General features: G+C 39.3%; 1 protein-coding gene across 1 annotated transcript in view; it reads left to right on the top strand.

Moving 5' to 3' along the window:
• LOC134003305 (CDP-diacylglycerol--glycerol-3-phosphate 3-phosphatidyltransferase, mitochondrial) overlaps positions 1-22,049 on the top strand; it is a 31,133-nt gene that overhangs the window by 6,001 nt on the left and 3,083 nt on the right. The window contains exons 3-10 of the mRNA XM_062442456.1: positions 2,975-3,052; positions 8,464-8,557; positions 8,663-8,852; positions 10,073-10,251; positions 13,848-14,059; positions 15,234-15,525; positions 16,948-17,096; positions 17,214-17,344. Coding sequence (XP_062298440.1) covers positions 2,975-3,052; positions 8,464-8,557; positions 8,663-8,852; positions 10,073-10,251; positions 13,848-14,059; positions 15,234-15,525; positions 16,948-17,096; positions 17,214-17,333 — 1,314 coding nt within the window. The 3' untranslated portion in view covers positions 17,334-17,344. The remainder of the gene's footprint in view (positions 1-2,974; positions 3,053-8,463; positions 8,558-8,662; positions 8,853-10,072; positions 10,252-13,847; positions 14,060-15,233; positions 15,526-16,947; positions 17,097-17,213; positions 17,345-22,049) is intronic.

Genomic DNA, 22,049 nt, shown 5'->3' with positions numbered 1-22,049 from the left:
CATAACTCTCAAGAATCTGCAATGAGGAAACACCGGAGGTAGGATTAAAATATAATTAAATAAATAAATAAATACATAAAATGTAATAAAGAGCTAATAAAAGATTAAAAAAGACATTAAAGGAAAGAATAAAATGAAGTCACTATGGCAGTGAATAAAACATGAAGCTGTTTCCACATCATTAAAACTTGATGAGATATTACAAACACGATTATGCGTCTTGTCCGTGCAGCTTGTCGAATGGGGTCAACAAATAAACATTCACCGGGGGGAAAGATGCAACGATGATGACATTTAGCAGCTAGATAGCTAATTAAACAGCATGTTAATATACCAGCAAATGTCACTTTGGACTCGTTCGATGCTGGTTTGGTCGTTTCAAATCCCTGCTGGCGACTCGCTGTCTATCCATGACTTCTACTCACTGTCTCCAATGAGACTTTAAACGTTGTAATTAATCTGTGGGTCACATGTGTACCAGATCGTGGGGGGCGATCGGTAGTCAAATGCGACTCCTTTCTGACGTAATCGCTACATAGATGAGCAAATTTACAGCCTTATTTACAAATCATTCTCACTTTTATTCACTTTTTGTTTTTGTTTACTTTCTTTTCGTGGCCTCATACCTGTTGTTGTGTCACTACACTGGAATCCTTTTGTGTTTCAGCTAACTTTAGACTATTCAGGTTTTCCAGGAACATAAAAACAGGAATTTACTGCAGTTTATATGTAGGAGGTGTTTTCCATTAAATGAGGCCATTGTGTAGCTTTAAACGGCGTGAAGACAATACAAAAATACATATAATACATAAAAGAAATGGTTCTCTTTTCATGCTTATTTTGTTAGTTTGTTTCCAAGAAATTGTACTGTGAACTTTTCAACCTGCAGGTTTGCGTGTTTGTATATAATTAGATCTAGAAATATGACATGTGATGGGTCATGTGTGCGTAAGGGTGTGTCGATGCATTTGATACAAGCGATAAAAACATGTCGTTTCTGTTTTCTTTTATAATGACACTTCCCCATAGCTTAGACAGATGATGGGAAATCATTTCTCAAGCTCCATTACATCCTGTTTGTTACTAATTGTCACCGGGTTGGTTGTTATTTATATATAATGACACCTAACACATGAAGAGCCAGCCAAATCTTTTTAATAAAACACACAGCTGTTCTTGCTTATTTTTGTTCACCATTCTCAATCAAGTCTTCTGATCTTCCTGTGGATGTTAAACTTCAGATAATTGTCTTGCAACTTGATTCAGATGTTAAGGACACATTTTATCAGTATCTGTTACCAAGGTAACCCCAAACTGAAAACTCTGTCTGCAAAAATGTTGTACGTTTGAGACGATTTATCTAATCTTCGCTTAAAGCATCTCAGGCTGTTCATCTGATTTGCGGATAGATGGTTTATTATATTAGAGTCATAATATATATTATATATAATGTGTTATTTATAGGTAATTATGAAGTGGATTTTAATGGCCCGGCTCACATGAGATCAAATATGGTTGTATGTGGCCCTTGAACTGAAATTAGTTGTCACCCCTGCCTTAAAAGTCTGTTACAAATTACAGAAAATATAGTTTCGGTTTAGCTTGTTGGGGGATCTGGCTCCACCCTGATTTAAGAAAAAAAAGTGCATAAAAAAGTTGAAAAAGACATCAACATCTTTTTCCAGAAAGAGTCCCTGTTACTCTGGATGATCCACAGAGTTCACTGCCAAACAGCTTTCATAGGAAATACTTTCTACTGAAGAAAAACAAAGTCCATGAATACTGATGACAATGTGTTCTGTGGGTTATCCAGAGTAAAGTCACTGCTTTTGGAAAGAGATGTGACCATTGAGTCAATAAAATTTATACAGTTGGGTTGGAGGCTGAAAACTTGCAGACAGATATTTCAAAACCTGGAGGAGTAAAACCAAAACTGTCTGCATGATTAGATAAAAAACAGCAGCTAAGATAGAGTAAAGTTAGTAAGAAAATGAAGCTGAAAACCTTTTTAAAGGCCAAAGATATCTACTCATTCAACAAAAACAAGCACTTGAGAATGCTGATTTGTAATTTGCTTGTTTGTTGACCTTAATGTGGTCGGCATCCTTCAACAGAAGTGCTTGTCGGATGGTTCTCAGCGCCACACACACACACACATACACACACACACACACACACACACATTTCTGACTTCTGAATCGTTGAGGCTTTGTCCAACAATTTATTTAACTTTATGAAACTGACAATCTGATATCGAGTCAGTACGCCTGGGTTGAACTCGTCTCTCTTTTCTAAATTTTCATTTTTCACACATTTCCTTCTGACACTTGCCTGTGCGTCATTACAACCTTTAGCGCAACGCCAAGAATGCTTTCGAGGAACGACTCTTATCAAACTGTAATCCTCATTTCAATGATTTATTGTGTTTTGTTTGGTTTTATTCTGTCCTAAAACAACCTCCACATGACACATTTTTCTGTATTTTCAGCAGGAAAAACAAACGCTCACAGATTCAAATCATAAACTAAACGTGCAGAAACACAAAACAAACTGAATAAAACAAACTCTAAACAGTGTTATCCATAAAAATTAAAGCATGACACTCGATTTTAAACGAACAGAACATGCAAGACAGCTGTACAGCACATCAAACAGAGGAAAAACAGGAAAATAAATAAGACATTTTGGCAATACTTGAGTATGATAAAATAATAATAATACCCTAAAAGTTAAAATAACTGCCTGTAACCCATCATGACAACAGCTCCTCTGTACTGTTTCAAATCTCGCATCTATAAACACTTTTTTTTCTCCTTTTAGGTCAAACGACACGTAGTACGAATTAGTTTGACCATTAAAAGAATGGAAAAGTTTTAAGATTTTATAGTTAAAAACACCCACAACCTGCAAATTCACTCACTCACTGTAACGTGTGCTCTGTCTTTGTTTTCTCTCTCTTTCTTTCACACATCAGGCACGCATCAAGACGGCGAAGAGGCGAGTGGTGTTGGCCTCGTTGTATCTGGGAACGGGTCAGCTGGAGCAGGACCTGGTGAGAAACATTCATAAGTATTAGCATGTTTAGAGGAGTTTTTGTTTTTTTGGGGGGGGGGCGACGAGGGGGGAATTGGCTTCTTTAGTTCGGGCAGGTGAGAACAAGGCCGTCCGAACACTAGACGCGTGCCAAATAACTGGTCAGAGATGCCAGAAAATGTGAGTCACGGTCCTCTTCCAAGAGAACCGCAGTGTGGTTTGTTCAGAATGAAAAATGCACACCAAGCCAACTACAAGGAATGACCCCTAAATGCAAGGGTTTATGGGTATAAGGAGACCAGTGCTGGCATGTGATCGCCTGCTGTTCTTCATGCTTGGAAAGCCTAGCATAACAACATTAACCCAGAACAAACCACAGTCTGGACTTGACGCTCATATTCAGCTGTTTTTTTTTTCTGACTGGTATGAGCAGCAGAGAGAAGGCAGAATTACAGCAAAAAAAAAAAAAGGCACAGACAAGTCAAACATGCTTAATTATAGTTAAAAGCATCTGAATCAGCCTCCATCGTTGCCAAACTCTGTAACCTCACAGTATGATGGATTACTAGAAATGTTGAGTCAACAAGGTACAGTAAGTCCATGTGAGTTATTTTTTATTTTCATGCCCAGGTTTGCTTGTAATTAGACACCGTGAACAAAAACTCGATTCAGTAGAAAAAAATGTGAAAGAGTGTTTTGTGGTTCAAGACTGAAGAATTCTAACTGCAGGTGTAATTTCATCCCGATTCCCGAAGACTCGCTTAGCTAACGCCAACCCCCTCCATACCTACCAGGCTACACAAAAGGTGCCTGACTGATTCTGACTGTCACACCTGAGCTGTGTGTTTACTTAAGCGCAGGTGCAGGCGGTGAAAGAAATCTGAAAAATGTAAAGCGAGGCGAGTTTATCTATAGTCGCCTCGCTTTTTTATACAAAAGAAATTCAAACAGGCATTATCATTTTTCCTCTTCTTCTTCCTCCTCGTGTATAAAACCAAATTAAGCTGCCAGTCTAGTCTCTCTCTCTCTCTCACTTCTCTCTTCTCTCTCTCTCTCTCTCTCTCTCTGTCCACGACACATTTCACCATACGACACCCACCCACACACACACACACCACGCGCTCACTCATCTACTACCTACATGACTGATTTTACAGACTGATCCTACTCATCTGTCGTTTTCTGGTAATTTTGACCACTTTTGAATCACTTTTACACAATTTAATACCCGGCCGTGTGACTCCCTGTTTTTGCAACAGTCTAGAGCCTGGCTGTGATTAATGGCCATTAATCCAAAACATATATATATATATAGTAATTATTTAGTTTGTTCTCACTTTTATGTGGTCATATTATTTTCTGTAATATTGTGAAATTTTAACCTTTTTTTAGGTGGAGGTGTTGTATATTTTTTTGTAAATTTTAACTTGTGCAAAATAAACTAGCTAAAAAAAGTGTAATGGATATTAACCCTTACATACTGTTCATACTCTGACTCATAATTAGTCTCTACACTAATTCACATTCATAAATTCAGTCATCAATAAATGTTTGGTTAATCTTATGGAGAAAAAAAAGACATTCACAATCACTATTTTATGATCCAGGAGAACATTTTATAGAATATGATAAAAACAACATGTTTGAATGGTGACACAGATCAAATTTGTACATTTGCATATATAAAAATGTGTATAAGCTGCACAAAAATGTAAAAATAGAAGCATTTTATTACCATTTTTGTAAACTGTGGGTCACAACAAAAAGTCCACCTTGACCAAATGTGTTAATGGGGTTTCTACAGCTCTCAAATGTCAAATACATTGGTCAAATTTGACCCTGAACAGTATGTAAGGCAGTGGCCTGGAGAGCTACTGCCCTGCATGTTTTAGTTATCTCCCCACTCTAACACACCTGATTCTAATTATCAACTGGTTATAAAGCCCCTTGACAAGCTTCAGCTGCTTGATAACGAGTTCATTATTAGAATCAGGTGTGTTAGAGTGCAGAGATACATAAAACATGCAGGGCAGTAGCTCTCCAGGAGCAGGGTTGGTCATCTCTGATATAAAGCTTCCTTTAAATGGAGACCAAGATAAGAGAGCAACATAAACATTTCTCCAACTTGAGCCAGACTGATATATAGGTCAGCTCATATCGGTTTATTGCAGATACTGTATATCAGTATCAGTGTATATGTTCAATCAGTAGATATTTTAAAGTTATATAAACAGCATTTTATGTATATTTAATCGTTTCTAAGTTGTTTATGTTCTGTATGGTTTTTTCTTTAATTTATAGTTATTTATAATAATTAAATTCCTAAAAAATTAGGCTGTTTCAGTCCATTGATGTCATTTTATACAATAAAGTTTATATTTAACATCCATTACACATCTTTGTCACAAATGTTTGATAACCAGATTTGAGGGATCATTTCAAAAAATGACTGCTTATGTATATATTCTGTATTTTTAAAATTATTGACAGATATATTAATATTAGGATTTTTTAAAACTCCCTGATCGGCATCGGCCCCAAAAATCCCGTATCCGTCAGGCTTTAGTTACAACAATAAATACATAAAACACGGGGAAGTGGATTGTCTGTGTCACAGTCTGTTTACTGTTGGTACAGTTTTAACAAACATTTGTATTGATTGCACATGTGATCAAATTGTTTCAAAATGGAGGAATGTTTTTGTTTGCAGGTGATAGATCAATCCTTCCCATTGTTGGGGTTTAAAAGTTGAGGTTTAAACACATAAACCACTCGGTTAGGGAACGATCATGGTTTGGGGTTAAAACAGTAAAATGCAGGAAAAAACACCCGTTTAACAGCACTGAAATGCTGATGGGACAATAAAAAATGTCCGGTTAGTGGTCTGTAAGAGATCTGGTGTTGTGTTGAAGTCTGTTCCCTCCTCAAATGATGCCCCCCCCCCCCCCCTCCTGTTAAAATTGTGTTTACATACCAGTATAACAAACTACTGTCAGCACGGAAAACCAGTCCGGACCAACATCCTGTGGACTGTTAACACAGAAACCCGGTCCGTGTCAATAGTCCGTTAAATATTGCACCGGTGCCAAAAAATGAATTAACTAATACAGATGTGACTCTACAAACAAGTGCACACAATACCCAATCAATGTGAAACACTGAAGATAATAATCAGAATACGAGGGAAGAAGCAACAATTAAAGGAAACCACACCGACCAAGAGTGATGTTTCCTGATTCTTTAGAATTTACTAAAAAATCCCCAAAAAGTAATCAGCTGTGTTTCACTTGTATTTATATTTATTATCATTTTTTCCCAGCTCCATCCTAACTCAGGGGAAACCTGGCTATATATTATAATATACAACAGATGGGAATACATTTAAAACACATTTAAAGGATGTTAACAGAAATAAAACAGATAAACTGAGGATGAACGTGTGAAGGTGAATAATGATCTAAATCAAGGCTCTCAAAGTCACATTGTTCTCTCCTGGGCCGAGAGAAACACTGTTTTTGTTTTGTTTCTTTATCGATTAATCTGCAGATAATTTTCTTGTTAAGAAATAGTGAAAAAGTTGCATTCACAGTTTCTCAGAGGCCACAGTAACATCGTCAGTGTGCTTGTTTTCGTTAAGATATTCGATTCACTGTCGCATATGATAAAGAAAAACAGCCAACTGTCACATTTGAGAAACTAGAACATGGATATGACGTCAAAAAAACCCATGTCTAATCGACTAATTGATTAATTGCTGCAGCTCTAAACAATAAATCCTTAAATCATCTCCTCTATCTTGTGCAAAACACACTTGGCTCTGCTCAACAGTGCATTTTGTAATCCTGTTTATCTCTTAAGATGAGACAGGAAGCCTCTGTTGAAACTCATTTGAAATACTCAGCTTGCTAAATGTTTAATGTGAATAAAGAACATATTTCATATTTCGGTTTTGCAGCCTCGATTACTCTAAAATGAAAGACTGGAGCTGAATTAGGAAGGGGGGATGGGGAATGGTAATAATTTGAAGGCTTAAGATTCACTAGAACACTATGCAGCCTTTTCTATCCACAGTTATTGGTTGTAAGAGCTCGAGCAAATCTAGCATGTAAGTGACTTCCCTGCTTTAATGGATAAATGTTTTTGCTCGGAGCTCCAACTCATTGTCACATTTAATCCAGAGCTGGAAGTGTTGGTGCTCCCAGAAGACCTCTCTACTGGAAAGAATAAATGTTTTACTGGCATGTAAACAGGCTCTCTGGGGTGATGTCTAATGAATGCATTTGGGCACCAGATGCACAATTTAGCTGAAGTTTAAAAAAGAAACAAACCAAAACAAAAAGAAAAAGGCATCAGATTGATATCAGGAGGGGAACAAAGACTTCACGCTTACTGTTTCATTACCTGTGTGAGCATAAAGTAGTAAGTCATGCTTTTCCCACGCTCAGGAAACAGGTGACAATAGGCCACCTATGTTTGATAAATGTTGTGTAATGTATAATCATCAACCTGCTCCTTTTGTTGTTCTCAGATACACATGCAGTGGGACAAAGTACAAGAAACAAAGAGACCAGTCATACTTAGAAGATTGAGGCTCAGGTTTAATTTAGTTAACCTTTACATATTGTTTAAGGTCACATTTGATCCATTTTGACGTTTGAAAGCTGTAAAAACACCCCAAATGTATTTTATTTATCTAAAATTGAGTGGTGTAAAACCTAAAAAAACCCTCTTTCTTCTCTGAAACATTAATCAAGGTTTAATCACACAGTTATTGATCAGTCAGATCGACTATTGGTAAACAGATCTGTGGTTCAAAATTTGGTGTAGACACGTGCACTTACAAAACACCTGCTGAACACGGACGATCAATCACAATGTCCCCTGCTGGCAAAAAACAGGAATATAAACCTGTGGTTTGTGGTTTAATGAAACAATGGTTTGGAAGTGAGAAGTGAATGAAGACCACAGGACGTGTTTTTGTCAAAGGAGTTTCCATGTAAAATGTAACCGAGATTAAAAGTTTGTGCAGTAGGCGACCGTTTTCTGCTAATGTGTGAAAAAAAAATCAGAAATGAGTCCTAATTCAGACACTTTAGTCCAACTTATTAAACATTTCTTACCTCAAGTCTGTTTCTTAACTCGCCTGTTGCCCTCGAGTCAATTTTGAGTCCGGTTGACCATAATTTCCCAAAAAACGTGTAAAACCTGTGGTAATAAGTTGGAATGTAGTTTGCTTTAAAGGGTCTAACACAGAAGTGGCTGATCATTTAAATTTCATGCTTTATAAAGTTAAACCAAACTGGATCAATTTTGACATGGGAGGACAAAAGTTACACGGTCAGATTTAATCGTTTTTGGATCTAGCAGAAAAGACGGTGACTCATGTTGTGATTTAACGTTTGTCCGCTGCTTCTTCTTCTTGTGTTTCAGGTGGACTGTATGGAAGAAGCTCTACAACACTCGCAGGAGAACAACCCCGACCTAAAAGTCTCCGTTTTGCTGGACTACACACGCGGCTCACGAGGTCAGTGACATTTCTCTTCCTGCTGTTTTTACCACAGAGCGCCACATTCATCATCATCATCATCCTGATCCTGATCGTATGCTGTGGTTGTCTTTTAACGTGCAGGGCAGGTTAACTCGAGGACCATGCTGCTGCCCCTGTTGCAGCGCTTCTCCTCTCAGATGAGGGTCTCTCTGTACCACACGCCGGACCTGAGGGGGCTGCTGAGGCTGCTGGTCCCTCAGCGTTTCAACGAGACCATCGGAGTCCAGCACATCAAAGTTTACCTGTTTGACGACAGCATTATTATCAGCGGGTATGTTGATTCTCTCTCTCTCACCCACACACACAGATTAGACTGGCTGTGTCAATATGGCTGTTTTTCACACTGAATTTGTTTGTTTCTGTAAGTTCCAACTTTGCCCCCCTCCTCCTCTTCCTCCTCCTCCTCCTCCACCATCTGCTTCCAGCCATGTTTATTGTTCTGATCAGTGGCTTTCTTTATCAAGTGCAGGTGCTTACCGCCATTGCTAGGAAATGGTGTCAGTGCACATTTTGATATACGCAGGGAACAGTGGAAGTACTCCAAAACCCAACCAGCACAGTGCCAATTTTGTGTGGTTTCCAGTCAGAAAATGGCAACGCTCCGCTTCTGCCAATCGACGACTCTTAGGGAGAGTAAACAAGATGCCACATGCACCGAACATTAGAGGCTAGTAAACATGCATATTTATGGAGTTTCAGGGCTAAATTCGGATGGAAAACGGATCGTACTGCTTCTGCCAAGGCTTCAAAAGCTCAAAACATGAAATTAGCTGCAATACTTTGTTCAGGATTTATTTTAAGGAAAGTATTCATGCAAAATGTATTTTCGAAAGTAGAGAGAGCTGTTTGTTATTGTTTCCTGCAGCATCAGTTAAACACTAAAGAATACAACAAAAAAAAAGGTTTTCTTCATCTGGGTTAAAGCAGCAAAAACAAAAGAAATCTAAATAAGTAAATCATCCACACCTTCCTTTAATTTACATGTTTCTAGTTCAAGAACTTCTACTGAACAACAACAAGTTTCTATTCTACCAGCTGTCAGGGATTCAAGGTGAAACCTGCTGCCTAACACACCACCTGGACTCATTTAAGCAGGTTGCCTGGGTTGCGTAACAGATGGTACACCAGTAGAGCACAAATGAGAGCAGAGAGCATGAGCATGAGCAAAGGAGCCATGTTTGCAACACTGACCCTTCAACCACTACATTTCAAGGAAAAACATCCTGTGGCATGAAGTCGTTCCCTCTGTACTCACCAGTGAGGCATTTTTCCTCTGCTGTTTTCTGGCTGCTGATGATACATGAGTAAAAAAGTGCGCTTGTTGAACCGCAGCTCCATTAAGACCTCGTTTTGGTGGATTGTTTTTAGTCTAGTTTGGCTGCACGATATCAAATCTTCCGATCTCTTCTTCACTGTTCACCAAATGTATCCCCTGTGGTCCTCTCCCTTCTTCTCTTCTCTCTCTTAAAAAACTGTCTCACTGTTTTCCAGGGCCAACTTGAGTGACTCATACTTCACCAACAGACAGGACCGCTACGTGCTGCTGGAGAACTGCAGGGAGGTCGCCGACTTCTTCTCCGACCTGGTGGAGGCCGTGGGAGACGTTTCCCTGCAGCTTCAGCCCGACAACTCGGTCAGCATGCTGGATGGCATGGTGCACCCGTACAAAGGTAGAACATGGTTGTGTGTGTGTGTAACCAGACCGATGTTTTACCCTCTAACGTGTTTTGACACTTCAGTTACGGTGGCGTCGGCCCAGTTTTCTTCAATAGGAGCCGATGGATTTTTACTAATGGAGCTTGAAAGCTTTAGACAGGCGGATAGATGATGGTCAAAGAGATGGACTGTGTGTGTGAGCACAGTGAGAAAGATGGAAAGAGCTCTTGCGGTTGGCTAGCCGTGCAGCCGGATGTGAAATTGTCAGGATTCGATGTACACACACACACACACTCACACAAACTCGTACTGTGTGTCCGTAACTGGAGCGCATACTGCCAGGATGTTAGTTTGAGGGATGAATGACATCATGTCTGCAGGATCGGACCGCTGTGGTAACAAACACCAGAAATAGAGTTGTGATGTCACAGTTTTGCTGGAAGATGATATGGAGTGGGAAGCAAGACGCACACAACACACACACACACACACGCACACACACACACACACACACACACACACACGATTACTTCAGAAACGCACACGCACTGGGGGAAATTCTAACTAAAGACATTTAAAAGGATGACAGGCGATTTATAGCTGATAATTTACAATGAGATGTTCTGACATACATAAAAATAACAGATGATGAGGAGGCTGAGAGGTATTTTCTCCACTGTGTCCCATTACTTTCTATATTAGGACACCTCGCTCTCTGTTATGGCTCTCACAGCACGAGCACGAGCACTTACCGCAAACGAAAAGGAGAAGCTGTGTTAAGTTTGTTTGTAGCCAGTGAGAGTTTACCGGTAACACACATGAAGCAGAAGTACCGTTGTTATGTTTTCCTGTTGTTTTTAAAGGTCAGTTTCGAAATGATGTTCTCACTCATATTTTAGTAATATGAAATGACGCAGATACTTGAGTTTCAAGATCTTGAAATGAATTCAACAGCAGCAACTTCTCTCTCAGAAATGGTGTTACTCCACACAATCCACACAATCAGAATATCTGCAGCTCTTAAAAATAATAATAAGAGGCTGTTGAATTCAGTTACCTCCCAAAAAAACACCTTCGAAGTTATCAGAGAGTGTTGCATTCATATCATCAACATTGTCATTGTTGGTGTTTATAAATATACATGTTGACATCTTGAAGTGGAGCTCCTGAGTCTGATTGAGTGTTTTGGCCTGAAGCAGCATGTTGTTGGTCCCTACTCACACCAGACACACACTTGGCCTCAAAAGTTCAAGTTCATAGTACTTTATTTGTCATTGCACAGCATCTCTAGAAAATAGGCAATAAAGGTAATAATCAATCAATAAATGGCACCATACAATACTAAATTCAATAAAGTGCAATAGAGATAAAAAAAAAAAAAAGTGCATGAGCTGAGTGCAAATGTTGCTGCTAAAGTGTCATCACTGCCTCCGCCCCCACCAAAAACCTACAGGTCTATGTTCTGGGTGTGTCCAACCACAGTCGATTAAACCTAAGCCTCAAAATGCATTTTCAGAACAGGAAAGGCATTGACCCCTGCCATCATGGCTAAGAAGCTCCAGTACATGAACTGCACAGCTTCTGCACCAGTGGATGAACTTGTGGCACTCTACAGTACATCATGTGAGCAGTGTCTTCATGTTCCTGTCAAGATGCTCGAAGTCAATTTGTTAAGCTTTGGTCACTGGTTCATTCATGACGTCCTGCAACAAGGCTTAAGACACTCAGGGCTCGCTGTCCTTAAACTGGCCCTCCATGAACCTCAAAAGACTTCCTCAAAGACCCTTAAAGATGCTCGCTCACAACTCTACTCCAACTTAATTAATGCACAAACAATCCTGGCAAACCCTCAGGACCTTTTTTTGTTTTTGTACCATAAATCATCTGAAGTCATAATCATTTTCTCCAATTTAGGCTATGGAAGAACGATGTAATTCACTGACTTTTTTTTCTGAGCCAAGATCAACAACATCCGCTCTATGATGTACAGTTGTTCCTCTGTGCCTCCTCCTGTCATCCACCCTCTTCGTCTGGGAGCTTGCCATCTCTACTCCATTTTACTGGCACTGAGGAAATCCTCAGGAAGATGAAACCCTGTACTCATGCCCTAGAACCCATTCCCACAATGACTCTGCCCAGCTCATACATCACCCGTCTCCTTCAAATTGATATTGTTCCATCTGCCCTCAAGAAACCCTCCCTGGACCCAGAAGTTCTTGCCAGCCAGACCTATCTCCGCCCTCCCTTTCCTGTTTAAGGTGTTGGACAAGGTGGTTGCTTCTGAGCTTCAGGACCACCTTAAAAACAACGAGCTATTTGAAAAATTTAAGTAAGGACTGAAACAGCTCTGATGCAGGTTCTCCTTTCTCTCCTGATTCTCCTTGTACTGACTGCTCATTTCCACTAGGACTGAGTAGGTCTAACTGGGAGGATGCAGGTCTATATCACTCCCTGTGGAGGTGATGTGGTGTGACGCAAGGATCTGTTCTCTGCCCCATCCTGTTTATCCTCTACATGCCTCCACTGTGGATGTGTCATCAGCAGACATGGGATGTCCTTTCATTGCTATGCTGATGACACCCAGCTGTATATCACAACTGTCCCAATTTCTTTTGCAGCTTTAGCACCTGTCTAAAGGAGACAAAGGTCTGGATGAGGACAGATTTCCTCCTCCTTATTGGCACTCCATACTAGATTTAGTCATTCCCGGTACTTCACCTCATCTTGACGGCTAGAAAATCCTCCTAAGTCACAAATCTGGGTGTTAGGTTTGACCCTCGGGTTACAGCTTCTTGAATGTGACTATTTTCTGACTTCTTTTGTCCTCTATGACAGTAAACTTGAATATCTTTGGAGTAGTTTTACAGGAAGAAAACACGATTTGATTTTGATATAAGACTTCTAAGAAATGTATTTTTTGTATTATTTTCATATATATATTGTTAAATAGGTGTACAGCATGAATGAGGATGTGATCTAAAAGGGTTTAAAAAGCATTTTTCATTTAAACTTTTAACTTTATGAAACCCTGAGTAGAGTAAAAAAAAGAGGTACATTATGACTAGATACCATCACTACACACACACACACCAGTGAGAAAAGGTGAACTGAGCCTTTTAAACTTTAGGTAACCATAGCAACACCATTTCTGCTTGGTGCTACATTACTCAATAACTCCCACTGGATAAACAAACTCTCAAAAAACTGTATGCCTCTTCTGTTTTTTAAAAAAAATGGGTGAAATGCCCCTTTATTGTTGTTCTTAGTGCATTTATTCTGAATGACATTGACCAGAAATAACACACACACACACATACTCACCTCCCAGGACACAGTGACCCACAGAACAGTTTGACCATGTCTTATTGCACCCACAAAGCTTTTTGTGTGTGTGTGTGTGTGTGTGTGTGTGTGTGTGTGTGTGTGTGTGTGTGTGTGTGTGTGTGTGTGTGTGTGTGTGTGTGTGTGTGTGTGTGTGTGTGTGTGTGTGTGTGTGTGTGTGTGTGTGTGTGTGTGTGTGTGTGTGTGTGTGTGTGTGTGTGTGTGTGTGTGTGTGTGTGTGTGTGTGTGTGTGTGTGTGTGTGTGTTTGCCCGTCTCTATGACAACCAGGCAACAGGCAGGATTTCTCAGCCGTGGCCAGGAAGCGGATCATGGAGGTCGTGAACACCGCCCACGTGCGGCAGCAGCTGCTGAACCGGTCGGAGGACTCGGAGGACGAGGGGATGAGCGAGGGGATGAGCGAGGGGGAGGAGGACACCTGGGTGTTCCCGCTGGTCCAGATGAAACCTCTCGGGATCCAAGTGGACGAGCAGGTCACACAGGTGAGGCTCCAGACACAGGTGGTGCATCTGAAGCCCAAAAAAAATACCACAAAACACACATTTGGCTTATTTATGAATTCATTTAAATCCGTTCATAATTTATTATAACATCGTTAAATGTTTTTTTTAGTAATGTTTGTCTAAGCTGTTCTTTAATAGCAAGTAATAAATATCATTATGGGATGTTTCAGGCATGTGACTAATAAAGTATGATGTGGCTAATAAAACATAGATAAATATTTGGGTTTCTTAGTCACATATTCTGGGAATGAAGACAATAAAATGATCCTCAGTGCAATATAATGTAATCAAATACAACGTCAACACAAACTGTGGTCTTAAAAGACGTCATAAAAGTTTGTCTTTCTCTACAAAAACATTTTCTAAGTCTCACTGCTGGATCTTTTTAGATTATGCAGTAAAAGAAGTGTCTATTTACACGCTTTTCATTTACAAGAGCAAAGCGAGTTTAAACCGCTTTTCACCCAGATTGTGTTCCCAAAAGTAGTGATGTGACCGCTCTAGTTAAGATTAAACAAAAGTATTCTTATGACAGCAGAATATCTTCCTGTCATATAAAGAAAAGAAGGGAGGAAAGGAAAAGCAGATGCATTAGATTCAAAAACTTTTAGCAGATTTTAACCTAGATATTAGTGTATATGTTGTTGATTTATTTCATTTTCTCATATTTCTAATGATCCAAATGAATACAAATAATACACATAATGAGCTAGACCAGAATTTACTCATATCTCTATTTTCAATAAATACATCATCTGAATTTCATGTATTTAAACTTTTAATAGCTACAAAAACCTGAGACATCTAACTGGAATCAGCCAACACACCAGTCCATAAGTCCAGAATTATTAACTGGTTGTATATTAATTAACTGTGATAAAAATGATCAGAAATTAGCAAACACAAGGGAGGAAACTGATTAATTAAAAAGCATCTTATCATTATATGTATCATTATCAAGGTAAATGTGACAGTGTATGTAATATATGTTTTAGTCATAATGCAGAACCCTTTAATGAGTCCTACTGAATGACTTCAGCCGTAATAAAAGACTAAAACCTTTCCTGTGATAATTGTTAGCAACCAGCTTTGTTTTTGACAATAACAGCAACTAGAAGCTGAAATGCGTCTCTTCTTCTCTGTCCGTCTGAAGCGCCTGCTGACAGACGCGGAGCCGGACTCCACTGTGTTTCTAACGTCGGGTTACTTCAACCTGACCCGGGCGTACATGCGGCTGGTGCTCGGCGCCGGACCCAGCTACCGCATCCTCACCGCCTCACCGGAAGTCAACGGGTTCTTCGGAGCCAAGGGCGTCGCCGGAGCGATCCCCGCCGCCTACATCCACATCGCCAGACAGTTTTACAACCAGGTGTGCCGGCTGGGCCAGCAGGAGAGAGTTCACCTGCACGAGTACCACCGACAGCAGTGGACCTTCCACGCCAAAGGTGGGATTAAACGCTCGATTCCCACCTTGTGTCAACAATAATAATAAAAATAATAATAATAACAATGCATTTTATTTATAGGCACCTTTTAAAAGCGATCAAGGACACCTTACAAGACAAACATAAAACAACAACAACAGTACATAAAACATAATAATATCAGCAAACATTGAACTGGAAGTTGTGGAGACAGAGTTTAATGTCTGGTGGGCGAGAGCTCCAAAGACGAGGGGCAGATCGGCTGAAAGCTCTTGACCCCATAGTGTTAAAGTTGGCAGATAGGGCAAAGAGCTGGATATTATATATTATATACATAATTATTTACTATTAATCATGTTTCAGAAAGTAGTTAAAGGGGTTGTATCATGCACATTACAGGTCCATATTGACATTCCGGGGTTCTACTAGAATATTTTTGAATGATTTATAGTTTAAAAAAACCTACTTATTTATCTTAAACTGGCTCTTTATGAAGCCGCCTCAGTTCAGCCTCTGTCTGAAACAGGCTGTTTTAGCTCCCGTTTCTTTGAGGCGCCCCTCATGATGAACCCACTCTGTTCTGATTGGTTAATTTCCAGAAGCTGCGTCACGGCAGACTCAAGAGGCAGCATGAACAAACTGTAATAGTAGATTTTGCCTATTTTTCTTGTTCTTTACTAGAAATGTAAACTTCTTAAATATATCTGTACATGTTCGAGCCTGAATCTGATCAGAAATATTCGGGTGGACAACGCAAAACACCCATGAAACAACTTAAGCCATAAAGACTATGGAATGAACATCGTTTATGGGCATGTGTGAACAATTTTTTTTTTTTAATTACCAAAAGAATCACGTCCCCTTTTAGAATAGCTTATCATGCTTTCCCGGTGCCAAGGTGACATCTTTAAATTATAATAATTTAAAAATTATTTTGTCTGAATAAAAGTCCAAAACCCAAAGATACTCAATTTAAAATGATGTAAAACATAAAAAGTAGTAAATCATCACACTTTAGAAGCAGCAGCCAGAGAATATTTAGCATCTTTACTTCATAAATGAACGGGTTATTTTTAAGTTGGCCTTTTTCCACAGATTATGAGCTAAACTAGTACTCACTGTCCAGATATCTTTTGATTCGCTCAGTGGAAATAATAAAAGGAGATTACTCTCGCTTGATCTGCTCCCTGCTCTGCTGCTCTTCTTGTGGTCGCGGTGGTATGTCGCGTGAGAGAAGAAGTCTTGTACAGTCATCCTGTTGTAGCCTCGGGACAAGGATGTACACTCACTCTCTTTCATTCTTTGGGGTTTTGGATTGACGTTGGGGATTTCTGCATGTGCTTCCTCTTAGTTGTGGTTTTTTTGGGCCGACAGAAATCCCGGCTGAAGCATTACCTCCTCCTCCTCCTCCTCACCCATCACTCCTGTTTTCCTCTCCTGCAGGTCTGTGGTATTACCTCCAGGGGCAGGATCGGCCTTGCCTCACTCTAATTGGCTCCCCTAATTTCGGTTACCGCTCAGTTCACCGTGACCTGGAGGCCCAAATCGCCATAGTAACGGAAAATGAGGAGTTGCAAAGCCAGCTGCAGGAGGTCGGCTCTTTTTCTTTCCCTTTTTTTCTTTCTTTCTTTAACCGCAGCCACAAATGCTACAGTGTAAGTCTTAAATGAATAATACACACCTGTGTTTCACGCTCTCGGCCCTTTCAGGAGCAGGAGATGTTGTACCAGCGCTCCACGGAGGTTTCCAGCTCCACGTTTGAGCAGCCAGACCGCCACGTCAAGCTGTGGGTGAAGCTGGTCACTCCTCTCATCAAGAATTTCTTCTGAGGTGCCATCAGGTGCAAACACACACCGAAACACACTCACTAAGTTTGATATGCACTTAAATGTGTCTTCTTAATAAAGGAGAATTATGGTTAAGGCCAGTTTTTCTCTTTAGCAGGGGAAAGTCCAAATGAGGCAGGTTTTACTTATAAATATGTTGATATTAACCCTTACATACTGTTAAGGGTCTAATCTGACCCGTTTTTTTACATTTCAGAGAAGAAAAAACACCTTAAAAACTTTTCTTTTAGACAGAAATTTGATGAATTATCCTCATATGACTCAGAATATACAAAAATAGGAAATATTTCAACTTTCCACGAGTGTTTGACTCATATTTATTCAGAAATTCAGAAACAGCCATTCAAACAAAAAGCATAAAAACTAAAGATTCATCTCTCTCTGCTCTCTGAAAGCTTCATTAAGGATTAATTACCGATCTATTAACAACTGCTGAGGTGTTCATCAATGATTAGTGGTTCTGAAATTATGTATAGAGACTAATTATGAGGGCATACTGTGAAATGCCCAGATATGAACAGTATGTGAGGGTTAAAAGGTAATTAATTACCCCAACTCTTTAGTTCCCCCTCAGCTCTTTGGTGTGTTTTAACATCTTTCGACTCACTCTTTTTATTATATGAGCCACGATTTTACTGTGTTACTTTGGTTCCGTCTCGCCGCTGTCATCAACTTTGTTTCCAGCCGCAGCAGGCCGCAGTTTTCAGCTTTAAAACATGTTTAAAAAAAGCTCTGATAAATTCCCTGCATGCCTCACACCTACCTAACACCAAACAGCAGGCAGATGAAGTTAATGAACCATTTTCTGGCATTTTATTAACCAAACAACTAATCAATTAAGTGAAAATAACCAACAGATTTAACAATAATAAAAAATAATTGCTAATTGCAGCCCTACAATTTACATAAATGTCTGTATGAACGTATTTTTGTGTTATAAGATGACATCAACATCAGTATAAACAGTTTTAATGAATAAATATGTGATTAACGGTTGAGTTATAGTAACTAAAGCTACAAGCTATCAATTATTTTCATTAGTGATTAAACCAATACAAAAGATTTTAGATTTATAAAACTGAGAAAAACAGCAAATCCCCACATTGGAGAAGCAGAAACCAGAGAATGATGGATGTTTTTAGCTCGAAAAATAATTAAAATATAATAGAATAAAAGTTTATTGTCCACCATGGTAAAAAAAAAATGGCTTTGGCTCACCGATAACAGACAGAAATGACATAAAGTCCATAAAATCATTCTTAAAATACATTAAATACATCAAATATGTATAAAGGTATAAAAATATAAGTGAATATCAGTTTCTGTGAGCGTATTGATCATTTGGAAGTGAATTGCTTGTCTATAAGGTTACAGATTAATGGACTAGTCATTTCAGCTTTAATCACAGCCAATAGTAACGATGGAAAAAAGGATGAAATGAGACCAAAATTTGGATGTTCTTGGGAGTCTGTCTGCGATTTTTTTGCAAGGTAGACAAAATTCAGCCCTCGAGCATACTGTACATACACACAAACACACACACGAACACACACACACACACACACACACACACACACACACACACACACACACACACACACACACACACACAGGCAGAGTAAAAACAGGCTGTGGCTTCTTAGAAATGTCTGCAGTCATTGTGGCGAGTCCCAAATCGCAGGTCCCGTCCTCGTCTTTCCCAGCAGCGCAAATCTCCAAAGCGAGAGAACAAGGACAGCGTGTTGGGCTGATTCACCGCTGTAAAAGAAGTGAGTCAGCGCGTTGTTATGGCGATGATTTTGACAGTATGGTCTGTGTTACCGAGATACTCCTGTCAGGACTTGGTGAGGTGAAGTCAGAGAGTTCAACAAACCTACAAAAATCAAGAGTCAACAGGCCACTTCTTCTTCTTCTTCTTCTTGTTAAACTGTGAAGAAATGTTAACTTTTTATGACTCTGTGTGTGTGTGTGGGTGTGTTTGCGTGGGTTTGTGTGTGGAAATAGATGATATTTTAAAGGTGTTGACAGCAGGATGACAATATAAAAGACAAATGAAGCCTGAAAACCTGTCAAGATCACAGCTGGAGATGGAGAGAAATTCAGTCAGCGTGTGTGTGTGTGTGTGTGTGTGTGTGTGTGTGTGTGTGTGTGTGTGTGTGTGTGTGTGTGTGTGTGTGTGTGTGTGTGTGTGTGTGTGTGTGTGTGTGTGTGTGTGTGTGTGTGTGTGTGTGTGTGTGTGTGTGTGTGTGTGTGTGTGTGTGTGTGTGTGTGTGTGTGTGTGTGTGTGTGTGTGTGTGTGTGTGTGTGTGTGTGTGTGTGTGTGTGTGTGTGTCTCAAAACAGGAAGTGTTAGGCTGGATAATGACGGTAAATGGGTGGTGTCTTATCGCTACCTGGACAGAGTAAAGAGAGGAAAAAAACAAAAAAACGTGTGTTTGATCTGCTGCCAGAAGGAAACCAGTCAGAAAATAGATGAACTTTCAGCGCAGTGCTGGAGTAGTATTTGCAAATATGAACGTCACACAAGTTTTTGAGCACATTTGGGTCCATTGTTTAGAAATTGACAACTTGTGGAAATCCTGGTTTTACCGTCATGATGCCACAAAGAGAGGGGGGAGGGGGAGGGGTTGGTGTTCTGTGAGACTCGGACAGGACTGACATGGTGTTGAACTCTGAACATGTTCAGATAAACGATACAAAGACCGCACAAGCCTGAAAATACAAACAGTTGTGAAATTCGATGTTAATCTTCAACATCCTGCTGCAGTTATCAAACTATTTTACTTGTGGTCATTTAAAAAAAATCTATTCTTTGAGGCTAATTTTCTAGTTTTAAGCTTCTTTTTTTTCTACACTTGACCAGAATAAGAGATTAGTGCACATCTAATATTCAAAAATGTGCAGTTTTGATCGTTTTTTTGGCTCCAGGGGAAGTGTTGAGAACGGATGTGAAGTTTCAGAGATGCGGATCTATAAAACTTTGACTTCTCTCACATGTTCTATACAGCTGTGCCAATTTATATAATTTACTTTAAAGGCATTTTATTGTTAATTTACACTTGATATCAGTTTTTTTTTTGTTCCTATGCTCAGTTTGGAGGAGACTTTTTGTTTGTATAAAGATGAAGATTTGGGCCCTTCAGCTTTTTAAAAGTTGAGTCTGGATATTCTCTACTTTAATGTATCACTTCTGTTTATTTAGAGAGCATATTTAAATGATAATCAAAGTGATTTACAGTAAATGACACAACAGTGGAGATAATTCAGTACATCACTGACAGGCAATATCAAAAGTTCAAGGTATAACTACATAAATAAAAGATTATAATGAGCACTAAAGGCATTAAAGGCAAACCGAAGGCAGATGAAAACATGTAAATCTTGAGCTTTAAAAGTGTCAGTGGAGGAGAGCACTTAATTGAAAGCAGGAGAGCAACACACTGACATGTATTGTGTGTTTATCTCACTCCTCTGAGCCTTTTTAGAGCTTCATTGTTGTCCAAAAACACATCTGTTGACACTGGCTGACATATTCCTTCATTACCATGAACAAACACGCTGTAGTTTATTTTTAGTCGGTTCAACCATTCGACATTCAGCAGCTGTAAATACTCACCGAAGCAACAAATGTGTGTTAATCCGCCGCTGAAAGTAGTCCTTGACAAATGCTTTGGTTTTGTTATCGGTTAATCTTTTATTGTGAAAAATGTGAGGAGAAAAGAGAAAAATGCCACTAGTTAAAGTTTAACCTGCAGTGAGGAAGTTTCACCTCCCCCTCCTCTGGTAGAGAGCATTTTTTTACCTGAGCTGGTCCCCGCTCTGACGTCACGGTCGAGGCACACTGAGAACAGTTCGTCCTGGTCGACGTAAAACACATCCTGGGATCACACATTGGTGCACCACATTTAAAAACAATTAATACTTTGATATAAATAGAGATTTACCTGCAGGTGATAGGCCTATAAATACCACACTCCAGCTTTTACATATGTAAAAATGTTGTTTTATTCGATCAAAAGTCAAAAAATATTCAGTTTATTTTCATATATGAGAAACAAAAGCATCAAATAGTCACATTTGACTGTTTTATTTGGGAAAACGATTTGAAGAAACGATTAATATACAGTGATCAATATAACGAGAAAACCCTCCTGTTTATGATATTACTGTTCTCATAAATGAAACAGTGTATTTGTGTTAAAGTTTGACATCAGTAGAAACAGTGAATGAATAAATGGGTTTGAGCAGTGACAGACAGGCAAGTCCAAAGTCATTTAAGGCTGCAACTAATGATTATTTTCATTATCGATTCATCTGTCAATTCGTTTCTCAATGAATCAATTAGCTGTTTGGAGAAAATGGTGAAACATGTTGATCCCTGTTTCTTTAATTTCAAGGTGACCTCCTCCAATGTCTTCTCTCCCGACCATAGACTGTATATAAAAGGTCCCGACCAACAGAGCAGCACTCAGAGGAGTAAAAGAAACCAGAACATATTCACAGTTAACCCTTACATACTGCTCATAATCAGGCTTTACTCCGTATCCCCTTTTAATTACTCTCTATACATCATTTTGTGTGTAATTTTTTATATCAGCTGCACTAAAACATTTAAAAATATTTCCACTTTTTTATATTCTGGGTCACATGAAGATAAGTTGTCAAATTTATGGCAAAAAGAAAAGTTTTTATGCTTTTT

The sequence above is a fragment of the Scomber scombrus genome, chromosome 21 (genome assembly GCF_963691925.1).
Source record: "Scomber scombrus chromosome 21, fScoSco1.1, whole genome shotgun sequence".
In the NCBI taxonomy this organism is placed as follows: domain Eukaryota; kingdom Metazoa; phylum Chordata; class Actinopteri; order Scombriformes; family Scombridae; genus Scomber; species Scomber scombrus.
The sequence above is the reverse complement of the archived record's forward strand: the minus strand, read 5'-3'. Positions and strand labels throughout refer to the sequence as shown.